Raw genomic sequence first — 22301 nt, 5'->3', positions numbered from 1 at the left:
TTTGATTACTAAATATAAGTATATGTATATTAAACTGACAATGCACATTCATTTGTTTGGGGGTTAGTTGCCCTTCAATCACTTTCGGTTATTAAAAAGGGCACTAGCCCTTTGAATTTTCAATCGAATGAGCCCTTTTTGAAGTTTCTACGACAACGCTTTCTAAAAAAAAACTTATATACCCCTTGGGCATAACTTACAACCCTTGCCCTGAGGGCTCGGGGGGAGTGTCCTCTTCAAAAACACAATTTTTATCTGGAAATCAACTACGCTGAACAAAATTGCTAACTAAAAATTTTGATTGGATGTGTTTGGGGAAAAGATGGGCGTGAGAGGGGGGTTAGTTGCCCTCAAATCACTTTCGACTATTAAACGATAACTAGACCTTTGAATTTCCAATCGAATGAGCCCTTTTTCAAGTTTATAAGACAAAGATTTCAATAAAAACTTATATGCCACCAGGGCATAACTTATAACCCTTGCCCTGAAGACTGTGGGGGGAGTTCGCTGCTCAACGGTATAACTTCCTGAACCTTAAACTGCGCGGAACAAAAAGGCTATCTCAAAATTTCGGCTGGATGAGTTTGGGGAAATGGTGGGCGTGGAAGGGGTGTTAGTTGCCTTCCAATCACTTTCGACTGTTAAAAAGGGCACTAGCCATTTCAATTTCACATCGAATGAGCCCTTTTTGAAATTTCGACTACAATATGTTCTATAAAACCTTATATGCCCCCAGGGCATAACTTACAACCCTTGCCCTAAGGGCTGTGGCGGGGGGCATCCTCAAATACCTAATTTCCAGAAATTTCAACTACGTTGAGCAAAATGCCTATCTTGAAATTTTTATTGCATGTGTTTGGGGAAAAAGTGGGCTTGAGAGGGGGTTAGTTGCCCTACAATCACTTTCGACTATTAAAAAGGGCACTAGCCCTTTGAATTTTCAATCGAATGAACCTTTTTTGAAGTGTCTACGACAATGCTTTCTATAAAAACCTTATATAACCCCAGGGCATAACTTACAACCCTTGCCCTGAGGGCTTTGGGGAGTGTCCTCCTCAAAACCATAATTTCTATCTGGAAATAAACTACGCTGACACAAAATGGCTATCTCAGAATTTTGATTGGATTTGTTTCGGGAAATGGTGGGCGTGGAAGGGGTGTTAGTTACCTTCCAATCACTTTCGAAGATTAAAAAGGGCACTAGCCATTTCAATTTCCAATCGAATGAGCCCTTTTTGAAGTTTCTACGACAACGCGTTCTATAAAAACCTTATATGCCCCCAGGGCGTAACTTACAACCCTTGCCCTGAGGGCTGTGGGGGAGTTGTCATTCTCAAAGACCTAATGTCCAGAACTTTCAACTACGTTGAACAAAATGGATATCTTAAATTTTGATTGCATGTGTTTGGGGAAAAGGAGGGCGTGAGAGGGGGGTTAGTTGCGCTCCAATCACTTTCGACTATTAAAAGATAACTAGACCTTTGAATTTCCAATCGAATGAGCCCTTTTTCAAGTTTATAAGACAAAGATTTCAATAAAAACTTATATGCCACCAGGGCATAACTTATAACCCTTGCCCTGAAGACTGTGGGGGGAGTTCGCTGCTCAACGGTATAACTTCCTGAACCTTAAACTGCGCGGAACAAAAAGCCTATCTCAAAATTTCTATTGGATGTGTTTGGGGAAATGGTGGGCGTGGAAGGGGTGTTAGTTGCCTTCCAAACACTTTCGACTATTAAAAAGGGCACTAGCCATTTCAATTTCCAATCGAATGAGCCCTTTTTGAAATTTTTACTACAATATGTTCTATAAAACCTTATATGCCCCCAGGGCATAACTTACAACCCTTGCCCTGAGGGCTGTGGGGGGTCATCCTCAAAGACCTAATTTTCAGAACTTTCAACTACGTTGAGCAAAATGGATATCTTGAAATTTTTATTGCATCTGTTTGGGGAAAAGGTGGGCGTGAGAGGGGGGTTAGTTGCCCTCCAATCACTTTTGACAATTAAAAAGGGCACTAGCCCTTCGAATTTTTCAATCGAATGAACCTTTTTTGAAGTCTCTAGGACAACGCTTTCTATAAAAAAACTTATATAACCCTCGGGCATAACTTATAACCCTTGCCCTGAGGGCTGTGGGAAGTGTCCTCCTCAAAAACATAATTTCGATCTGGAAATCAACTACGCTGAACAAAATGGCTATCTCAAAATTTTGATTGGATGTGTTTCGGGAAATGGTGGGCGTGGAAGAGGTGTTAGTTACCTTCCAATCACTTTCGACTATTAAAAAGGGCACTAGCCGGTTCAGTTTCAAATGAAATAAGTCCTTTTAGAAGTTTCTGCGACACCATTTTATATAAAAACCTTATAAGACGCCAGGGCATAACTTACATACCTTACCCTGAGGGCTTCGAGGGAGTTGTCATCCTCAAAGACTTAGTTTCCAGAACTTTCAACTACGTTGAACAAAATAGCTTATCTAAAATTTTTATTAGATGTGTTTGGGGAAAAGGTTGGCGTGAGAGGGGAGTTAGTTGCGTTCCAATCCCTTTCGACTATTAAAGAGGGCATTAGCCCTTCGAATTTTCAATCGAATGAACCATTTTTGAAGTTTCTACGACAACGCTTTCTATAAAAATCTTATATGACCCCAGGACATAAGTTACAACCCTTGCCCTGAGGGCTGTGGGGAGTGTCCTCCTCAAAAACATAATTTCTATCTGGAATTTAACTACACTGAGCAAAATGTCTATCTTAAAATTTTGATTGTATGTGTTTTCGGAACTGGCGGGGATGGAAGGGATGTTAGTTGCCTTGCAATCATTTTTGACTATTAAAAAGCGCACAAGCCATTCTAATTACCAATTGAATGAGCCCTTTTTGAAGTTTCTGCGACAAAGTCTTCGATACGAAGTGCCCTGGTCTAAAGAAAAAAATACATCGTGCCAACATCGTTCTTATCTGCCCCCACGGCATAACTTAAAACCCTTGCCCTGAGGGTTGTGGGGGAGTGACCTCCTCAAAAACATATTTTATATCTGGAAATCAATTACGCTGAACAAAATGGCTATCTCAAAATTGCAATGGTAATGAACAATGAGCAAAATGGCAATGATTGGATGTGATTGGGGGAATGATGGGCATAGGGGGGGCTAGTTGCCCTCTAATCACTTTCGACTATTCAAAGGGGCACTAGCCACTCCAATTTCCAATTGAATGAGCCCTTTTCGAAGTTTCTACGACAACTCCTTCGATACAAAGTGCTCCGGTCCAAGAGCAAGAAAAAAAAATTAATAACACATTGTGCCAACATCGTTCTTTACTTAGGCAGCGCTATTGCGCTGCCTATGATTTTTATCCCTCTCGATTATCTGATTTTTATCCCATTTCCTTAAAGTTTCACCTTAATCCCCTCACCCTTTTTAGAGAGCCTGGATCAAAGATGCCCTCTTTTCCAATAAAAATCCTTATATTTTAACAAGGGACAAATTTGACAACTTGTAGTCCTTGTCCAGAGAGGGGGGGGGGGGTGTCAATCCCGGATTAATAGTTATTTGACCTTTGAACTATTTTGAACAAATAGGTTATTACAAAATTTTGATCGGAAACATTTAGGGAAAAAAGGGTTTGGGGCGGGGTCTTCAATCACTTTTGATTCTTAAAAAATTAAAGAAAACTTTCGACTTCAAGTCGAATGAGCCTTCTCCGAAGTTTATACGACAACCTTTAACATAACAACCTTAGGTGTTAACAAGGGGCAACTTCCATAACTTACAGCCCTTGCCCTGGGGGCTTTGGTGGGTTTTGAACAAAATTACTATGTCAAAATTTTGATGGGATGCATTTGGAGAAAAAAGGGTGCGGGGGAGGGCTAGTTGCCCTCCGATCTTTTTTTACTCTTAAAAAGGTACTGAAACTTCCGATTTCCAATCGAAGGAACTCCTCCGAAGTTCATACAACCACCCCTTCCATATAAAGTGCCCCTGGGAAGAAAAATAATACTAAAACAAAGATACCTTATGGCCTTTATTATAGGCAACTCTATAGCGTTGCCACTGACTATTAATAAAGCTAGTTAGGAGACATAACCAGTATTACTCATTTTACAACAGTAGTTGTAACCAAAGTATAATCACCTACGGAACAAGTACTGAAAAAACTCTCTAAAAGTGACCCCGCGTACCTCAGCGCCTCTAGACGCAAAGTGCTGTACTACTTAATCGCTCCGAGCCAAAATACTTTGCTCCGAGCCAATAAATTATGCTAGAGCGTGATTCAGGCGACGAGTGACCGGCATGAATTGTGTAACTACGGAATTAGTTGCCAGGTTCGCATAGGTATACAAAGGGTCACTTTTTGTGTGTGGAGATGATAGGTTTTGTCAGTACTTGTTCCGTAGGTGATTATACTTTGGTTGTAACCTAGTAAAGTGCGAGTTCCGGACGTAGTAACTGACATTTTTATAACAAGTTTTCAAAGAATCTGCCGAAAAAAAAATTCCAACTGGAAATCCTGAAAAAGAGCATGCAATCCTCTAAACATGACATCTAATAAAAAAACAGAAAACCATTGAAATAGCCATCATCGATAAACCCCGATCAGAATAACAAAAAAAAGCTTTTCTGATGGAAGTAAAGAGCAAATTTGAAATTTAAAATGAAATTTACTATAAAAAAAAACGACGGAAAAAAAATCCGTTAGGAGCATTAATAACTCCTTAACTAGCCAGCAGAAAATAAAAAACTAATTTATAAGACTCCAATGGTCTTTCACTGGCCGTGATATCTATAACTTTCAGTACACAGCATAAATTATTTAAAAAAAAAACTCAAGCAAGCTTAGATTTCAGTAAAGCACTAGTTTATCAGTCGTATAAATACAGGGAAACATAAGGAGTCAATTTATTCGAACAGGTTTTGCGTATATATTTTGCACAAACTACGACAAATCTGAAAAGTTTCAGATAAAAGACTGTAATTATTTATGGGATACTGTCCAACACGAGATACAGAGATTTTAGAAAACTGAAGGGCATTAAAAAGTTTTTTTATCTCTAAATATATTTGAAGAAAATGGTGTTATTATTATTGCATTTTTTTTATACTCCAATGCTCCAAAGAATTTTGGACTTCTCATAAGAAAGTATAGTTTTTTGCTTCTTGGACTTGAACATTTAGAAGAATTTGTCCTTCCAGTTGTTATGAAGAATAGAGGGTTCTTCTATGGAGGAGAACAAGGAAATTCATTGATTTATGGGTGGCGCTTCTCTCGTTCTACTCCAAAATGACAGGCCTGTGTGTGACGTCAGACATGGTGGGAGAAATAAAACCCTGATTGCGAAGACTTCGCTTGATTATCCATTTCGATGTCCCTACGACATTCAAGTGCCCTGCTAGAGCTGGTGAGAGATCAGACAAATCTGGGTTTTTCACTCTTTTTCGAAATTCACGAAAATTTGTTTCCATAATTAACTTTTACTGTTGAAATAAACACAAATAGCATTTATCATGGGTCCTGAGTCAGCTTTGAATTCGAGTGAAAAAAATGCCTTTATAGTTCTTTTTTAAAAACTCGTTTCACTTACTCAAGGGACTGGGAGAGGGAGTGTTCAAGGGGCGGCGGGTTTAAGTATCCGATAAGCGACGTTAGACCACGGTGATTTAAATAGTACATTGTTTCTGGTGCGAAGTGCCAGTGTATGATGGCGTAGTCAAGAAAAATTTGTACTAAGCAAGTAAGTATAAATATTGACCCTCAAATGAACTTTTATTGAAAGCTCTACGACACCTTCAGTACCCTGCTTCAGAACTTTGTCTACAAAGTGAAAAAAACATCCAATGAATGGTTTTCTTTGCGGTTCCAAATAGATTTGGCACGTAGTAGTAGGAGCAGTAGTAGCAGTAATAGTGTTGTACCAGTAGTAACAGCAACAGTAGTAGCAGCAGTATTAATAGCAGTAGTATGAGGTACATGTTGCCTTTTGATCAGTTGACAATCCCACTCATAATCCCCTAGAAGTTTCATTTTGATACGGTAAGCCGTTCCGAAAATATTGCTGACACGCCTGTATCAGCAATCTGTGTGTACATAGTATGTTTTAATTTAATTCAACTTTCCCCACAACATTTCCTCATATTTTCATTTCAATATCCTAAGCCTTTGTAGTACTCGATACAGAAGCAGAAGTTTTAGTTGTAGGAGTAGTAGTAGTAGTAGTGGAGGAGTACTAGTTGCAAAATCAGTAGTAGTAGCGTGCGAATATTGCCTTTTTGGTCAATTGATCATCTCCCTTATCATTTCCTGAAAAGTAAGGGTAATTAGAACAAAGGTAATTCCGCTCCATAAAGGAGGTTTGAAGTCTGATATTGAGAATTATACGCCTGTATCTATTCTTTCTCTCTTCTCGAAAATTTACGAGAAGAGAGGACATAAAAGATTGTATGATTACCTCACGAATACCGGTCTCTTATGTGAAACATAATTTTGTTTTAGAGAGGGCCATTCGACGCCACATCCTGTACATCACATTAGTAATACTGTGAATACGTACTTCCAGTATGGTAAAATTCCTCTGACCGTGTTCGTTGATTTCCAAAAGGCTTTTAGCACAGAAGACTTTATAATTTTAACTAAACGTTTCGAACGCCTTGATGTAAAGGGTGCTTGTTTGAATTGGCTTAAAAGCTTTTTGTGCAGTAGGTCTATTCAGGTTGTAATTAATAGCGTTGTGTCGTCTCCTTTTGAAGTGAATTACGTTGTTCCTCAGGGACCTATTTAAATATTTATTCTGAAAAATGAAATGGGACATAGCTGTTTTCAGAAATAATTTGTAGACTTGATTTTTTGATCTTAGGAACACTTTTACATCTAGCTTACGTTGAGACTATGCGATTTTATCTGCCGGATTGTTTCCTTATATACTTTGCAGATGACACTGCATTAACTGTTTCTAGCCGGATGATGGAGGATTTACTTGTAAAAGCTAATAGGGTTTTGAATTCATTTTTTATATTTACAAGTTTGAGTCTTTTATCAGTAAATGTGAAGAAAGCGAATTTTATTGCATACAGTAGAGTTGGAAGTCCATCAGATGTTGACGACAAGAAAGCGTTTTTTAACGGTAAAGCTTCTTCGCAAGTGCAAGCCGTATATTATCTTGGTTTCTTCCTTGATTGTAATTTATCTTGGAACCCGCACAGAGATCTAGTCTCAGCAAAAGGTGCAAAAGTTTTAGGAGTGATATGTAGACTGAAAAATGTTTTACCGTTATCGGTCCTTTTAACCTTACACCACGCAAAAGTGAGCCAGTACATTTATTATGGTTGTGTCATTTGGTCAAGTAAATTTTATGCGAATTTCAGAGGAATACAAATTTTACAGAATAAAGCTTTTTGTTTGTTGGGTAATTATGTGAAATATGCCAATGATGATTTGTCTTATTTTAAGCAATTGAGAGTGCTTAATGTTGAAAAAATCGAGATTACCAAGCTGCAACTTTTGCCTATCAATGCTGGAATAATGTATGCCCTTCAGTTTTTAGTCAGTTCCTCCGTGTTAATGGTGCCCTTCACGCATACGAAACGAGGAATGCAGATAATTTCTTTGTCGAGTATCAAGACACCGCATGTGCCGGCTTCACGATCCCTTATTTAGATCCCGATATTTGGAATGGTTTACCAACTAGTTTTAGGAGGCAAAACACACTTGTTTGTTTAAAAAAAGATCGAAGAAGTATTTTTTAAATGAGGAAATATAGTGTATTCCTTTTTTTTGAAAGATATGATAAGAGTGAGCATTTTTTTTAATTGATTGAGTAATTGGTTAAGAGTCAAAGGGTTCTAGCCGTCTGTTATCAGGTGCATTGTGCCTTCCCTGGTCGGTTGTTGTGTTTGATGTTTATTGTATGAGTTTCGTAAATAAAATAGTTAATAGTCCTGAAACTTCCAAATTAATCTACTCAGTCATTCTTGAGTTATGCCCTTTTGACAAGCCGTATATGTGTTTTGATTTTGTTCCACACTCCCCTCAACAATCTCTGAAAAGCTCGCCTGAATACCCTTCGTATTTTTGGAAAGTAAAGGCCAAACATGCCCGTCTTTCTCAATAACATATACTATATGTGAACAATGAACAAATTGTCCAACTTACAGCCCTCGCCCTGAGGGCTGTTGATATCCCCAAAGGCATAATTACCTGAACTTTTCCACAATACTGAACAAAATAGCTGTCTAAAACTTTCGATTGGATGTCTTCTGTGAAATGATGGACGTCGGGAGGAGAAGGGGCTGGTTGCCCTCCAATCCCTTTTGAATCTTAAAAAGGGCACTAGAAATTCTAATCTCTAACCAAATGAGCCCCATCCGACGTTTATACGACCACCCAATCCATAACAACATTAAATGCCCCCGGGGCATAACTTACAACCCTTGTCCCTTGGCTCTTGAGGGTTAGGTCAACCCTGGAGGCATTGTTATATGTTCTTTGGACTATTTTTAACAAAATGGCTACCTAGTAATATCGATCAGATACGTTGGGAGAAAAGAGGGAGGGGGATATTTGCCCTCCGTTATTTTTGACTCTTAAAAGGAACCTCGAAATTTCAATTTTCAATCAAATGAGTCTCTTCAAAAGTTTATACGACCAGACCTTTCATAAACACCTTATATGCCCCCCGGGTATAGCTTACAACACTTGCCCCCGGGCTCTGGGGGGTTTGCCTCAACCCCGAAGGCCTTGTTATATGATCTTTACACTATTTTTAAACAAACTATGTATCTCAAAATTTCTCTCGGATGCATTTGGGGAAAGAGAAGGTGGGGGTTTAGGGGGGCTAGTTCCCTCCGATCATTTTTGACCCTAAAAAGTCACACAATAACTACTGATTTTCAATCGAATGAGCCCCCTCTGAAGTTTATACGACCACAGAACTTTGAAATTCCAGACGAATGAATCCCTTTCGAAGTTCCTACGGCAACTCCTTCTATACGAAGTGCCTTGGTAAAAAAAAAAATAATATATTGTGCCCCCATCTCTCTTTACTTAGGCAGTACTATTGCGCTACCTATGATAACAGTTATAAATGCTACGTGCAACTTCGTAAGGCAAAAATTTGAAGCATCATTAGAATCCAGAAATTCACTTTTCTCTTGCGATGTAATTCATCATTTCCATCCGATTTAATAGAGCAGCTATTCACAGTCCACTTTTAATAAAGAGTTAATTCTATATAACTTCGCTTCTCAAATGTAAAAAAGCAAAACATTTTAAACTACTACAACAGAACAAGTCGGGCGATAGGTATAAAAAAAAAGAGGAAAAACGTGGCATATACTCTCTTGTGAGGATTGGAAACCTACTGACCAGCCTGTATGAGAAATACTACAAGTACCGGTCGTATAATTTTACACGATTATTTTTACAGCCGAGAGTTATGAACATCAGCCTATTATACAGTAAACGCCAAAGTGAACACTTACCGTAAACCCCGGCCTTTTTCATCAGCTTTTTCTTCGATAAAATCTTCATAGCCTAAAAGAAGATTTAATACGATTATATGCCTGTAGGTTGGTAGTTCACAAGTTGAATCAGATCAATTAAAAAGATACTGTTAAGAATTATCAGCAAATATTGCCGAGTCCGATCAAAAAAACACAAGAACAGGATGCAACATCTTAGTCAACGCCATAGCATAACTCGGTAAGGAGTGTAATATCTTCCATACACGATATTTATGCCTCTTCTAGCCTTATCACACAGAACATGGAATCGTAGATTGTTGGGAGAGGGGCTCTTCCTATCACAAAGAATTCACTTTTTACTTATCGTGCGAAAATGAATTCTTCGTTTTTTAATCTCATGATTGGCAACGAAATATCGCTGACTTAGTAACTAGCGATATGTTTATCCCCCTTTTTTCTGTGGATGTCTATTATATTCCAGTTACACTGAATAGTATTACTTTCTCTATCTAGTTTAGTTCCTCATCAGAATCACGAGAGAGTCGACTTCTTCGCAATATTTTTTTCATTTAAAAGTTAAGAAGTAGCCTTTTTTCCACGGGGAAAGATTTATTTGCTCTAACAGTTTTTTTTTCTTTCAATGTTAAAAGGAAGTTGATTCAACTGATGATTCGGTGGTTGCCGTGAGAAGTTTAATTAGAACACAAAATGTGTTGCCTGGTGCTATTAGTTAATTCATTTTTGTCTTTGGGTTTATAAGAAACACCTATAGAATGACTGTTTTTCGGCCTCTAATATTTTTTCTTATTTCCATATTCGATTTATCAGAGAGGCTATTCACAGTCCATTTTCAATAAATAGTCAATTCAAAATAACTTCGCTTCTCAAATATACAGAACCAAAACAATTTAAATTAATACAACTGAACCCGTCGGGCAATAGGAATACAAAAAGAGGAAAAACGTGATTTTCTCTTTAAAGTCTTCGACTTCTTACTTCTGGCACTTTGACTTTCGTCAGGAGCAGTATAATCCGAGTCAGAGCCGCCATTGTCTCTGGCCCTAGTTGTCTCCTTAACTTTCTTTTTTCGCTCCTCTTGGCTGTGGCAAAGAACGTCTTCAGAGGAGATACTTTTTCTTGGTGTAATTTCCAATCTTCGACGGCGACGCTGTGGAGCGATATCATCTTTCTCATAGCACATACGCACAAGCATCTCTGTAACTGCTCGTCCGAGAGTTTCACCAGCGTCGCTTGTTGTTGAGTCTTCCCTTGGTATTTTTGCAATGACAGTATCTTTGTTTATGGGAAATACTGAACAAGCCTTGAATCCGTTTTTTATAGTCTCTGCAGATGTTTCCCCCATCTCATCCCAGAGTCGAACAATTAGGGTCTTAAAGTGCTCTTTGGAAACTGTGGACTCGTTTGGATAGCGCTTCTTATATTCTGTTGGGACCTTCAATTTTTTTCAATTTGATAACTGTCAAAGTCACCCCCGAAATAACCTTTCTCCAAGTGGTGACTTTGACAACTCACCCATCTCTTTCCGTTTTAAGATAAATCCCTAAATACTTACTGGGCGGCTTTCTGATCATATTTACAAGCCTACTAATCCCCCAAAACAAACAAAAAAAAAGTCACCTGTTCTTTCGTGGTCAGACAAATTTTCAGTACCCCGAAACGTAACGAAAAGTACTTACTTTACACAACCAGTTCACAAACAGACACTCTTTACACGATGGACGCCATTTCTACACTCACTGACAAAGACAATCTAAAGAACGATCTAAAATTTTCTCAGATTTTTTCCTCACACCGCCTGTCGTCAAAAGTCAAAAGAAACGTGTTTCCATGGCTGTGTCAATGTCATCCCTGATTATCAATCTCACCTCGGTTGACGCTAATATATTTGCAGTCCAGCCTTTAAAAAAGTTGGCAAAGCTAATGAAGAAAGGCTTCCAAATAAAACTTAAAAGACTTCCAAACTCAAAAAACTTCCAAAATACCATTGCAATGTTGTTGAAGCTGGGAAGTCTTTTATTAAGGCCTATAACACGCACGGCGAATCTGTGCAGAACCGAGTAAATGAACAGGGTTTGAAGCAAGGGAATGCAAAAGAGTTCGGATAGATCATACAGTAGGGTAAATTGTGTTTTTTGGACGGCAGATTCAATGGGAGGTCACCGGGATAATGGCGTTGTTTGTGCTGACAGCACTCCCCTGTGACACGAGGGGAACTTTAGAGAAATTTTGGGTAATCGTGTGAACAGCGGGGACGATGGGCTAAATGAGTATTTGAAGACCGCGGGCACTAATGTTACCCATGTAAGTAAAACATCCCATAATCAACTAATTTAGTGATGTGGAAAAAAGACTCGTGCAGTAATTTTAAAGCAAGTGAAGAAAGCCAAGCACTATAGCATTGTTTTACCTATAGTTCCCATATAGTCTCATAATTCACGGCTTAGCTTATCTCTTTGCCATACCTATGAGAACCAAAGACGTGAGGATTTTATTGGATTTGTAGAGGTCGATATTGGAAAATTCTAATCTGGACCAAGAACAAACTGTTAATGGAAAAGTGGTTGACAAGTTAGTTATACGTCTGTAAAAGGAAGTGGGTCTGAGTCCACTCTACTGTGTAGGAATTGGCACTAACGGGTGTGCAGCGATGACATATCCTAACAGTGGAGCAGTAGCTGAGATGAAAAAAGAAGCTCTCTCTTTGAATTTCTCTCTGTTTCAAAAATCTCAAATGTTTCTAGGATCAGAAGAGCAACAGGGATCATTAAAGAAGTTGCTTCGTTCTTCAGTGCTTCGGCTAAAAGAAAGTATGTCCTAACTAACGTGTCGAAAGCTTAGCTTGCTGGGATGTACAAGACCAGGTGGATCAAACAGCATGAGCCGTTGATGCAGTTTGTGTCTGAGCTTCCTGGAATCATCGAGGCTCTCAGTTTTATCAGTGCGTTTAATGAATATGTTACTGCATCAAAGGGAGAGACTGCTTACTATAAATACAAAATACAAAGCTTTTGGGAGTTGTGCCAGAGCTGCAATGGCTACTGCACGATTTTGCTACTACACTGCCTCTGAGAAGGCTATTTCAGAAAAAAAAAACAAAGTGAAAAGTGCGACATGGAGCTTAGCGTGATACTAGAAAAAAAATTGAGTTTGCATATTAAATCAGCAAAATGTTTGAATTTCCAAAGATTATCCAAAGACAGATACACAGCCATAATCCACCGTAGTCTTCTCCCAAAGGGTGTCATTGGCGTGCTGCTTTCATACCCCTTCTCGTTTCCGTCACCAATGATTTGAAAAGTCGACTCTCACGGGACACAATGACATCTTTTCGGCTAACATTTTTTCTACCTCAAAATGTTGAGAACCTCACGTACAAATCGTTGAAGATCGCGGTTACGAGTATTTCTAATAAATACGGTCAGCTAGTTCGGCTATCTTTACTAGCTACAAGATCAGCCCTTTTATTAACAGAGACACTGGTGCGGACGAAAATGTGGCTTCGATTCAAGAGGGAAGGACCTTTGCTTCCTTTTTTGCTTGAAGAAGCTGTCAAGGAATGTGATGGGGATGTATTTCCTTGTGTTAACAGGCTGTTTTAAATCCTCATCTCGCTCCCAATGAGTGTTACGTCTGCCAAACGGGTTTTTTCAAACATGCAAAGACTTAAAACGTGGCTATGGACACGAATGGGAAAGCTTAGCTCTTTTAAATGTTCATCATGCTTAGCTTAGCTCTTTTAAGTGTTCAACATGAAATTCATGTCGAGACTGACAAAGTCATCACTAGTTTTGTAAACAGGGTCCAAGGATGCTTCACTTCATTTAACTGACAGATGTTTCATATCCAAATCCTGTAACTTGCTCTGTATTATTGTATTTATATTCCAATATATGAAAGTTAAAGTAGCAATTTCACGTGTTAGTAAATGCCTTTCTTTGGTTTCATGGCCAAACACAGACTTCGAACCTTCTGGAGAAGGATTCTCCCCTCCCCCTTGACCAAAAGGCTGAATCCGTGCCTGGACCGTTTAAATTGAAAACCCAAGACCTCGCGTTATGTCTAATGCTAAGGTCATTGCGTTTCATGTTACAGTTCTAACGTTAATTTCCCCTCAAACCGAAACCGTTACCTTCAAACTCGAACATTATTTCGTCATAGAGTAAGTTCGACATCACCATTGGCAATAATCACAATCATCGTTCGCAGAAGCTTTGAAGTTGCAAAACATGGTACCAACTAACCTGTTTTTTTTATTGAACTTGACCGGCACGCTGTTCGATGCTTCGGCTGTTTTAATCTGCTTGGATTAATGTTAAACTGTTAAGATCTAGGTTCTCTCAAGCCAGTCATGAACAATAACATATGATTTAGGCACAAAAACTATTATTGCATCCACATAGACAGAAAATAACTCAAACATTGATCCAAAGGATCCCTAGGAAAATTTTTGGTTTAAAAATTACACAAAATTCGTCCCAACTCTACCCCTTGGCTTGAGAAATTCTCTGATGCATCACTCATGGTCACCACATGTTAAGAGACCATAGGATAACCACTAAGGGAATGGTAACTTTCAAGTCAACCGGTTTCTTACAACTGGCAAGTTTAAGTTTTTAGCGTACAATTATGTTTCAATTAAAGCCAATCTATCTAGAAGAGCTTCGGCTTAAGAACAGCAATAAAGCATCTACATATTATACAGAAATGATTTGAAGTTTAATTTTGCCAACACACTGATTAAAGTTTCTTTTTTAACCTTGATAGAATGGAAAGATTACTATTAACACTGCACCTACAAACTCGAAAGACGCGTCAAATTGCTTTAGGCCGGCATATTGTGAACATCTCAGTCATGACATTCCGCTCTATTCAAATTTTCTTCTTTGCTGAACTACCAAGACATACCCAAAGGTTTAAGTCATGTTTATGGTCTCATCCCAGCCTAATCTGGGACATCAAGTCTCTCTTTTTCTGTATTGCGGGATAATTGGTAGAAGTATTCAATAAAACGGTCGTTGTCCATTCAAAGATCATGATACATATACTGATTGTGGTTGAAAACCACTGTCGTGCCATACAAAATTTACAAAAGCACTCTTTTTAATTATTGGAGTTTACACAAAATGTAGTCTTGCATAGCTGGAAAGAATTTGGATAAATGAGCATTGCAATACATCTTGAGAGACATGTTTTAAAAAGATCTATTAACCGCAAGCATTATTTAGAGCAGCTCTTATTTCTCTTCTTTTTTTAGTAGTGGTTAGCTGCCAACCACGAACTCACCATGAGCAAACATTTACCCATAATTATTCAATTATATATGAAATCAGCTAACTTACAATAACAATAAAAAAGGAACTTACATAATTTGTATCGTCAGTTTCGTCGTAAGCCAATTTGACAATGCCATACGAACCCTAGAAAATATAAAAGATGTAAAGACGGAAATTTCTTATGCTTTCAGCGGTCTTCGGCGGCCTGGACGAGATTGGAAGGAGACAAAGATTAGTTTAGGATACTAAGACTTGAGCAGGGCCGTTTCTAGGGTTGGTGGTGCCAAGGGCGGAATTACAGTGCCCCCTCCCAACTCAAATTTAGGCATACAAGCCAAAAAGTTGAAAAATTGGATCAGAGGGAAATTTATCAGCCACAGCACCCCTCAACCCACATCGCCCGGGGCAATTGCCCCGGTTGCTCCCTCCCTCTTAGGAGCGGCTCTAGACTTGAGCAACTAAACAATATTGGTCAGTTTCGGGAATTGGAGATATTGTATCTTACTTATTGCTATTTAAGCAACTAAAGAACGAGTACTTTATTCCCATTTCCAAAGAAACTTAAGCAGCTACATTAAACTTGATCGACCATTTCTTCGATGTACAAAATACTGACTAAAGGAATACGTGTTAAATTCCTTTCTTTTTTAGAAAAACAGTCTTTGAATTATCGTACAAGGCATATATAAAGTAAACGTTGCAAAATTCTCAGAAAATATGCTCAGTAGAGGGCACACATTTTACTCCCGAACATTTACATAAACATCTCCCCCGATACATTAGCGCACATACGTCAGTTCAGTAAATTCAGCCTTACAAAACCCTGCTGGACTCTCGATTCTACCTTGTCCCGTCTACTAGCCTCATTTCCCACCTTAACCACAAAAGAATAGCTCAAGTACTAGCTCTAAGGCTAGATCTTTAGGACTTCCCTTTTATTGAAAATCATTCTCACAATTTTTACTAGACTATCTTTAATTTCGTAACCGGAATATATCAAAAACGTATTTACCACACTTTCATTGCTATGAGCCTTCTTGTTTTTTTAACCTGTTTAATGTCATATCTAACTCCTCCTTAACAAATAAATCCATTTTCAATTCTAAATTATCAAAAATACCCTAGCTGTCTACTTATATCAATTTCTACAACCCTACTATGGTTGAAAATATTTCAAAACATCACCTCTTCTTAAGACTCCGTCACTATTTAACGGGGTTCTAAAAGTTTACCCCCCCCTGCTATTACCACCCCCCGGAAAATACCCCCCCCCCGTAAAAAATAAGGCTTTCCAAATTTGAGAATCTTATCTAAGTTTTATTTATTATTTCCGCTTGGGGAAGGAATTTTCGTTCTTGTGTATTATGCGCCACTCACTCAAGTTTACGCTGTGTAAAACTCGAGAACTAACCGGTCTCTTCATTAGTTTTTTTTCAGCTTAGCGCGCAGGGTTGCCACCGGTGACACTTTTTTTAAATGGCTATATTAATGGCACTATTAGGACACTTTTTAGCAAAAGTGGCACTTTTTTGCTAAGTAGCACTATTTTACAAAATAAGAATTTTTTCAGACAAAAACCCGGAAGAAAAACTGTCAATGTAAATATGCATCGATATCCTTTTTCTTTCAGTTAAGATTCTTATCTTAACTCCGCGCGCGGCAATTATTGGATGCAAGAATATTTCTGTGCGGTGAAAAACGTAAACGTGTTTGTCTCTATCTGTGTGTGAGAAATTTTTATATTCTTATTCTTATCACTGATATGCGAAGATCACCCAGTGATCTTCGGTACGAAATACTTGGCAATGAAGAGGACAGAGACAGACATTTAACTGCAATGTGGTGGAGAAGCCTTCAATTGTTTTCAGTTTGTTAGTTCAACTATTTTATGTTGTTGCAAAAATTTATAGGCTCATAGTCAGTCAAGCACTTTGCAATTCTTGAGTGGGTCCAAATTCAATTTTTATGTTTTATTAGTTGAGGGTTGACTACAATTCAAAGAGAAAAGAGCAAGAAAAGCTAAGAGTGTATTTTTGCACCACTGTGTTAATAGATGTTACTATGTAAATCAGTCACTAGGCAAACGACTGCTTAAATTTACACGTCTTTTCATCGATTTCCGTCACTAGAGCTCTTGAGGCCGAGTCACTGAAAATTTTACTGGTGACATCACACAACAACTCAGCAACGCAAAACATCCACTGAGCTCACTGGTGTCCCAGAAGAATATCTAGTGGTCCTAGTGACCTCTTCAGTGACTGGGCCAGTGATGCAAAAATGCGCTCCTACATTTCTGTTCATATTTTTTATTTGAACTATTGGCAATGGAAAAATGAATAGTCATACATGAACATCATACTAAAAAAAAATTAATACCAAAACTTCCATTATCTTCAATCCTATGCAATCATTAGCAAAATCACAACCAAATTTCACTTTTTTTTCTTACTTAAATTTATGTTACATCATTACATAAATTGAATTTGGACGCACTTCCTCATTTTAGTTATTTCATTCCCACTAATTTTTGATTCTAAATGTGCTTTTACGCTGATACTCTAAATGCTCGTTTTTTATTATAAAGGTGCTTTCATATTGATAATTAAAATGCTAGTTGACTGTTCCTGTGCCCTAGTCCCTGGAGACATCGTAAAGAAAAATTTACGGGGAGTGGCGAGTGTTCTCGTGAAGCTTATTCTATTCAGGTTGTGATAAACAGATTAGATGATATAGCTGTCTTATTGTTTTTCCACTAGTTTTTGCCAAATAAATTATTTGAAAGAGTTAGTGTCTGAACCACTATTAGTTGTGTGTATCGTAGAGTCATCAATAGCTCTGATCTATGTTCGTGGCTTTCTCTTCAGCATTTTCGGAGAAAAGAAAAGTTTCAAGCACCTAAATGCACTGCAATGATTCAGATAGTCCATTTTATGGAAAAACGGGATATAAAACTCAATGCAGACAAATATTGCTGTCCCTTTTTTCCCATTCTCTCAAAAGAAAAAAAACTGAAGGTTTTTCCTCTTTTCTTTTTCCGTTCCTTTTTTGCGCAATGAACAAAGACTGCTCAGAAAAAAAATGAAGAAAGTACTCTGTGGGACGAGTTCCCATTTTATACAGTAAGCACCATTTACGTATTGTTGGAAAGTTGACAAGAGTGGAAGTGCTGCGCAAAGCCGGAAATCAGCACCGAATAATTAAAATAAAATATTCTTTTTTATAGTTGATAACTGGCATTAGATACGACATTTCATGTTAGATAATTGAAACGACGTGGGGGTGATCCCAAGCGGTTTGGCCAATATTTTCAATTTTAAATGCTTGTTTATATGAGCGCAAGCGATGCGAAGCGTCGCGAGCGGCAAACTTTTGGAAAATGACACTTTTTATACAAAATTGACACTATTTTTCCATCCAAAGTGACACCAAAAAAACCTGTTGAGTGGCAACCCTGCTAGCGCGAGACAAGACAAAGACAAGTGACAAAATATATGGGAAATATATAATTTGGGCTATATATTTGCACCTAAGGAAGGGGGAGGGGGTAAAGTGTTTGGACATTTTGAAGTCAGAAAAAAAATCTTTATAGGTATATGGCCAATAAGAAATTACAGAAGAATAGCGAGGTATCTGGAAATTTTGTTAACTAAAAAGAAAAAAAAAATCACAGCATAAAGTAAATGTAATGTTTCATTTAAATGTTCTTTTCCAAGTGTTTTTTTTTCAATGACCATTTTTCCAAGTATTAAGTACTATTATTAGGTTAATGTAGTTGTTTCATTTAAGCATTTTATGATGATCGCCGTTCAAAGTTTATGTTATTTATACCTTTCATTTGTGTTATTTTACTGTGTTCATGGCCGTATATTTGGCTTCAAAATACATTTATCTATCTATCTATCTAATATGCAGAATAATTGTACCAAACACATTTTGCATGCAGACCTGCTATAAATTACCCCCCCCCCCCTTAATGTGCAAATCTATAGCCTAAATTTATTTATAAAGTAACGAAGAAACTAACGAAAAAACCAATGTATTTTCGAATTTTACAGAGCGTAAACTTGAGTGAGTGGCAAATAATACACAAGTACCAAAATTCCTTCCCCCAACAGAACTTAAAAAAAAAAATCTCAAATTTGGAAAGCGTTATTTTCTACAGGGGGGAGGTTTTTTCGGTTTTTTCTTAGACCAGGGCACTTCGTATCGAAGGAGTTGTCATAGAAACTTCGAAAAGGGCTCATTCGATTGGAAATTGGAATGACTTGTGTCCTTTTGTCGACTATTATGGCTAATAGTCGAAGTGCTAATGTATCAGAGCTAATGTTGTAAGTTATGCCCTGGGGGCATATAATGTTTTTATAGATAGCGTTGTCGTACAAACTTGAAAAATGGGTAGTTGGATTAGAAACTGAGAGGGATATTGTCCTTTTTAAGAGTCGAAAGTAATCGGAAGGAGAATATCTCCCGCCCCATGCCCGTAATTTCCCCAAACATTTCCGATCCACATTTTGATATGACCATTTTGTTCAACGTAGTTGAAAGGTATGAACGTCGTATTGTCTTAAATCCCCTACACACGTCGTATTGTCTTAAATGCATCTAACAGAAATTTTGAGATAGCCATTCTATTCACAATAGTCTAAATATCATATAACAAGGCTTTTGGGGTTGAAACAAACCCAAGAGATTAGGGGCAAGGATTGTAAGCTATACCCAGGGGGGTTTTTAAGGTTTTTAAGGGAGGAATGGTTGTTTAACTATGGAATAGTCTTAGTCGGTTTCTCTGAAAAAGAATTTTCCTATGTAAAATGAACAGAAATTAATTAAAAAAAACTTTTTCAACATTTCGAGTTTTTCAAAAAAAAGTAAAGATCTCCAGTAAACCAAAAATAAACAAAAATAGAACCAAATAAGAAGCAGAAATTAATATGAGTAGGGTTCTAAACCCCATGCTTTCTAAAAGCCAGAATATAATTTGTACTTTACTGAAAAAAATTCAAATGAATTTACTGAAAAAAAAATGTTCATTGTCAGGTATGAAAATTATGTCTTTGAGGATGAAAACCCTCCCCCCCATAGCCCTTAGGACAATGGTCCTATGTCAATATAATATACATATGCTGATATTTATTCCTTAAATTTTTAATTAATTTTTGATTTCTTAAAGTTATAAAAGTGAAAACATTTAAAAGAATTTTTTCAGAAAAGTACAAATTTTGTTCTGGCTTTTAGAAAGCTTTGGGTATAGAACCATACTCATATTAATTTCTGCTCGTTTCGAGTTTGACTCTGTTATTTATTTTAATTTCTGTTTGTTTTGGGTTTCAGCTATTATTGATAGGGATTTGTCGTAGTTGTATGCTTGGTATATTATTTTATTCTATTTTTGTTCATTTTTGGTTTAGTGGAGTTCTTTACTTTTTTTGAAAAACTTATTTTGTGGAAAAAGTTTTTTTTAATTAATTTACACCCAACAATCAAATACATCAACCCCCAGAAGCGAACTTGTTTAGGCTAAATACCCTTTAAAATCCCCAATATTTACATTGGTATAAGCCAAAAAAAAATACAAGAAAGAAATGATAGGATAACAGAAAAAAAAATATCCTACTCCTCTACAGAAATCCGATTCTCTTAAACTTTTTGTCACTCAAAAAATGATTTAAAACAGTCATCTTGCATTAAACAGAACAACAATATCAACAATTGTTCTGGTTACAAAGCTTAGAGTCTCAGCTTAGAGTTTTTGTTAGACTTCTAGTTTAGTTTAGTTTTAGTTAAGAGTTTAGAGTTTTACCTTAGAGTCTTAGCTTAGAGTTTTGTTAGAGTTCTAGTTTAGTTTAATTTTATTTAAGAGTTTGATGTTTTACCTTTGAGTTTCAGTTAGAGTTCTAGTTTAGTTTACTTTTAGTTATGAGTTTGGTGTTTTACCTTAGAGTCTTAGCTTAGAGTTTTAGTTAGAGTTCTAGTTTAGTTTTAGTTAAGAGATTAAAGTTTTAGCTTAGAGTCTTAGCTTAGAGTTTTTGTTAGAGTTCTAGTTTATTATAGTTTTAGTTAAGAGTTTAGAGTTTTTAGCTTAGAGTCTTAGCTTAGAGTTTTTTTGTTGAAGTTCTAGTTTAGTTTAGTTAATAGCTTAGAGTTTTAGCTTAGAGTCTCAGCTTAGAGTTTTTGTTAGAGTTGAAGTTTAGTTTAGAAATAGTTAAGAGTTTAGAGTTTTACCTTAGAGTCTTAGCTTAGAGTTTTTGTTAGAGTTCTAGTTTAGTTTAGATATAGTTAAGCGTTTGGAGTTTTACCTTCAATACTGAGCTTTGAGTTTTATTTTAGTTTAGATTTATTTAAGAGTTTAGAGTTTTTTTTATCTTAGAGTCTAAGCTTAGAGTTTTTGTTAGAGTTCTAGTTTAGTATAGTTTTAGTTAAGAGTTTGGTGTTTTACCTTAGAGTCATAGCTTAGAGTTTTAGTTGGAGTTCTAGTATAGTTTTAGTTAAGAGCTTAGAATTTTAGCTTAGAGTCTTAGCTTAGAGTTTTTTGTTATAGTTCTAGTTTAGTTTAGTTTTAGTTAAGAGTTTCGAGTTTTTAGCTTAGATTCTTAGCTTAGAGTTTTTGTGAAGTTGAAGTTTAGTTTAGTCATAGTTATGAATTTAGAGTTTTTAGCATAGAGTTTTAGCTTAGAGTTTTACTTAGAGTTCTAGTTTAGTTTAGTTTTAGTTAAGAGTTTAGAGTTTTATCTTAGAGTCTTAGCTTAGAGTTTTTGTTGAAAATCTAGTTTAGTTTAGTTAAGAGTTTAGAGTTCTACCTTAGAGCCTTAGCTTAGAGTTTTACTTAGAGTTGAAGTTTAGTTTAGTTATAGTTAAGGGTTTAGAGTTTTAGCTTGGAATCTTAGCTTAGAGGTTTAGTTAGAGTTCTAGCTTAGTTTAGTTTTAGTTAAGAGTTTAGAGTTTTACCTTAAAGTCTTAGATTAGAGTTGTAGTTTCGTTTAGTTGAGTTATAGTTAAGAGTTTATAGTTTTAGCTTAGAGTCTTAGCTTAGAATTTTAGTTAGAGTTATTGTTTAGTTTAGTTTTAGTTAAGAGTTATAGCTTAGAGGTTTAGCCTAGAATCTTAGCTTAGAGATTTAGTTAGAGTGTTAGGTTAAACTAGATTAAGTTAGGTTAGATTAGGTTAGGTTAAGTCAGGTTAGGTAAGTTAGGTTTGCTAAGTTAGGTTAGGTTAGGTTAGTTAGTAAACATCTCTCCATATTTAAGTTAGGTTAGGCTAGATTAAGTTATGTTAGGTTAAGTTAGGTTAGGTTAGGTTAGCCTACGTACTTGCGCGTACGTAGGTTAGGTTAAGTTAGGTTAGGTTAGGTTAGCCTACGTACGCGCGCGTACGTAGGCTAACCTAACCTAACCTAGAGTCTAAGACCTTAGAGTTTTAGCTTAGAGTTTTACTTAGAGGTGAAGTTAAGTTTAGTTATAGTTAAGGGTTTAGAGTTTTAGCTTGGAATCTTAGCTTAGAGTTTTAGTTAGAGTTCTAGATTAGTTTAGTTTTAGTTAAGAGTTTAGAATTTT

The 22301-nt window shown here is 36.9% G+C and overlaps 1 protein-coding gene across 5 annotated transcripts in view; it reads right to left on the bottom strand.

Annotated features, from left to right (window-relative positions):
• Window positions 1-22301, bottom strand: part of LOC148947711 (calcium/calmodulin-dependent protein kinase kinase 2-like) — a 404349-nt gene that overhangs the window by 230613 nt on the left and 151435 nt on the right. For all 5 annotated transcript variants that reach the window (XR_016142386.1, XM_089096216.1, XM_089096214.1 and 2 more), the window contains exons 3-4: window positions 14842-14895; window positions 9476-9527 (exon numbers count right to left, since the gene is read on the bottom strand). Coding sequence is in view for 4 of the 5 variants with exons in the window: in XM_089096216.1 (XP_088952342.1) it covers window positions 9476-9527; window positions 14842-14895 (106 nt within the window). In the remaining variant the exon portion in view is untranslated. The remainder of the gene's footprint in view (window positions 1-9475; window positions 9528-14841; window positions 14896-22301) is intronic.

The sequence above is a fragment of the Artemia sp. Qi Xiang Cuo genome, chromosome 10 (genome assembly GCF_049724085.1).
Source record: "Artemia sp. Qi Xiang Cuo chromosome 10, ASM4972408v1, whole genome shotgun sequence".
In the NCBI taxonomy this organism is placed as follows: domain Eukaryota; kingdom Metazoa; phylum Arthropoda; class Branchiopoda; order Anostraca; family Artemiidae; genus Artemia; species Artemia sp. Qi Xiang Cuo.
This window is presented reverse-complemented; position numbering and strand designations above follow the sequence as displayed.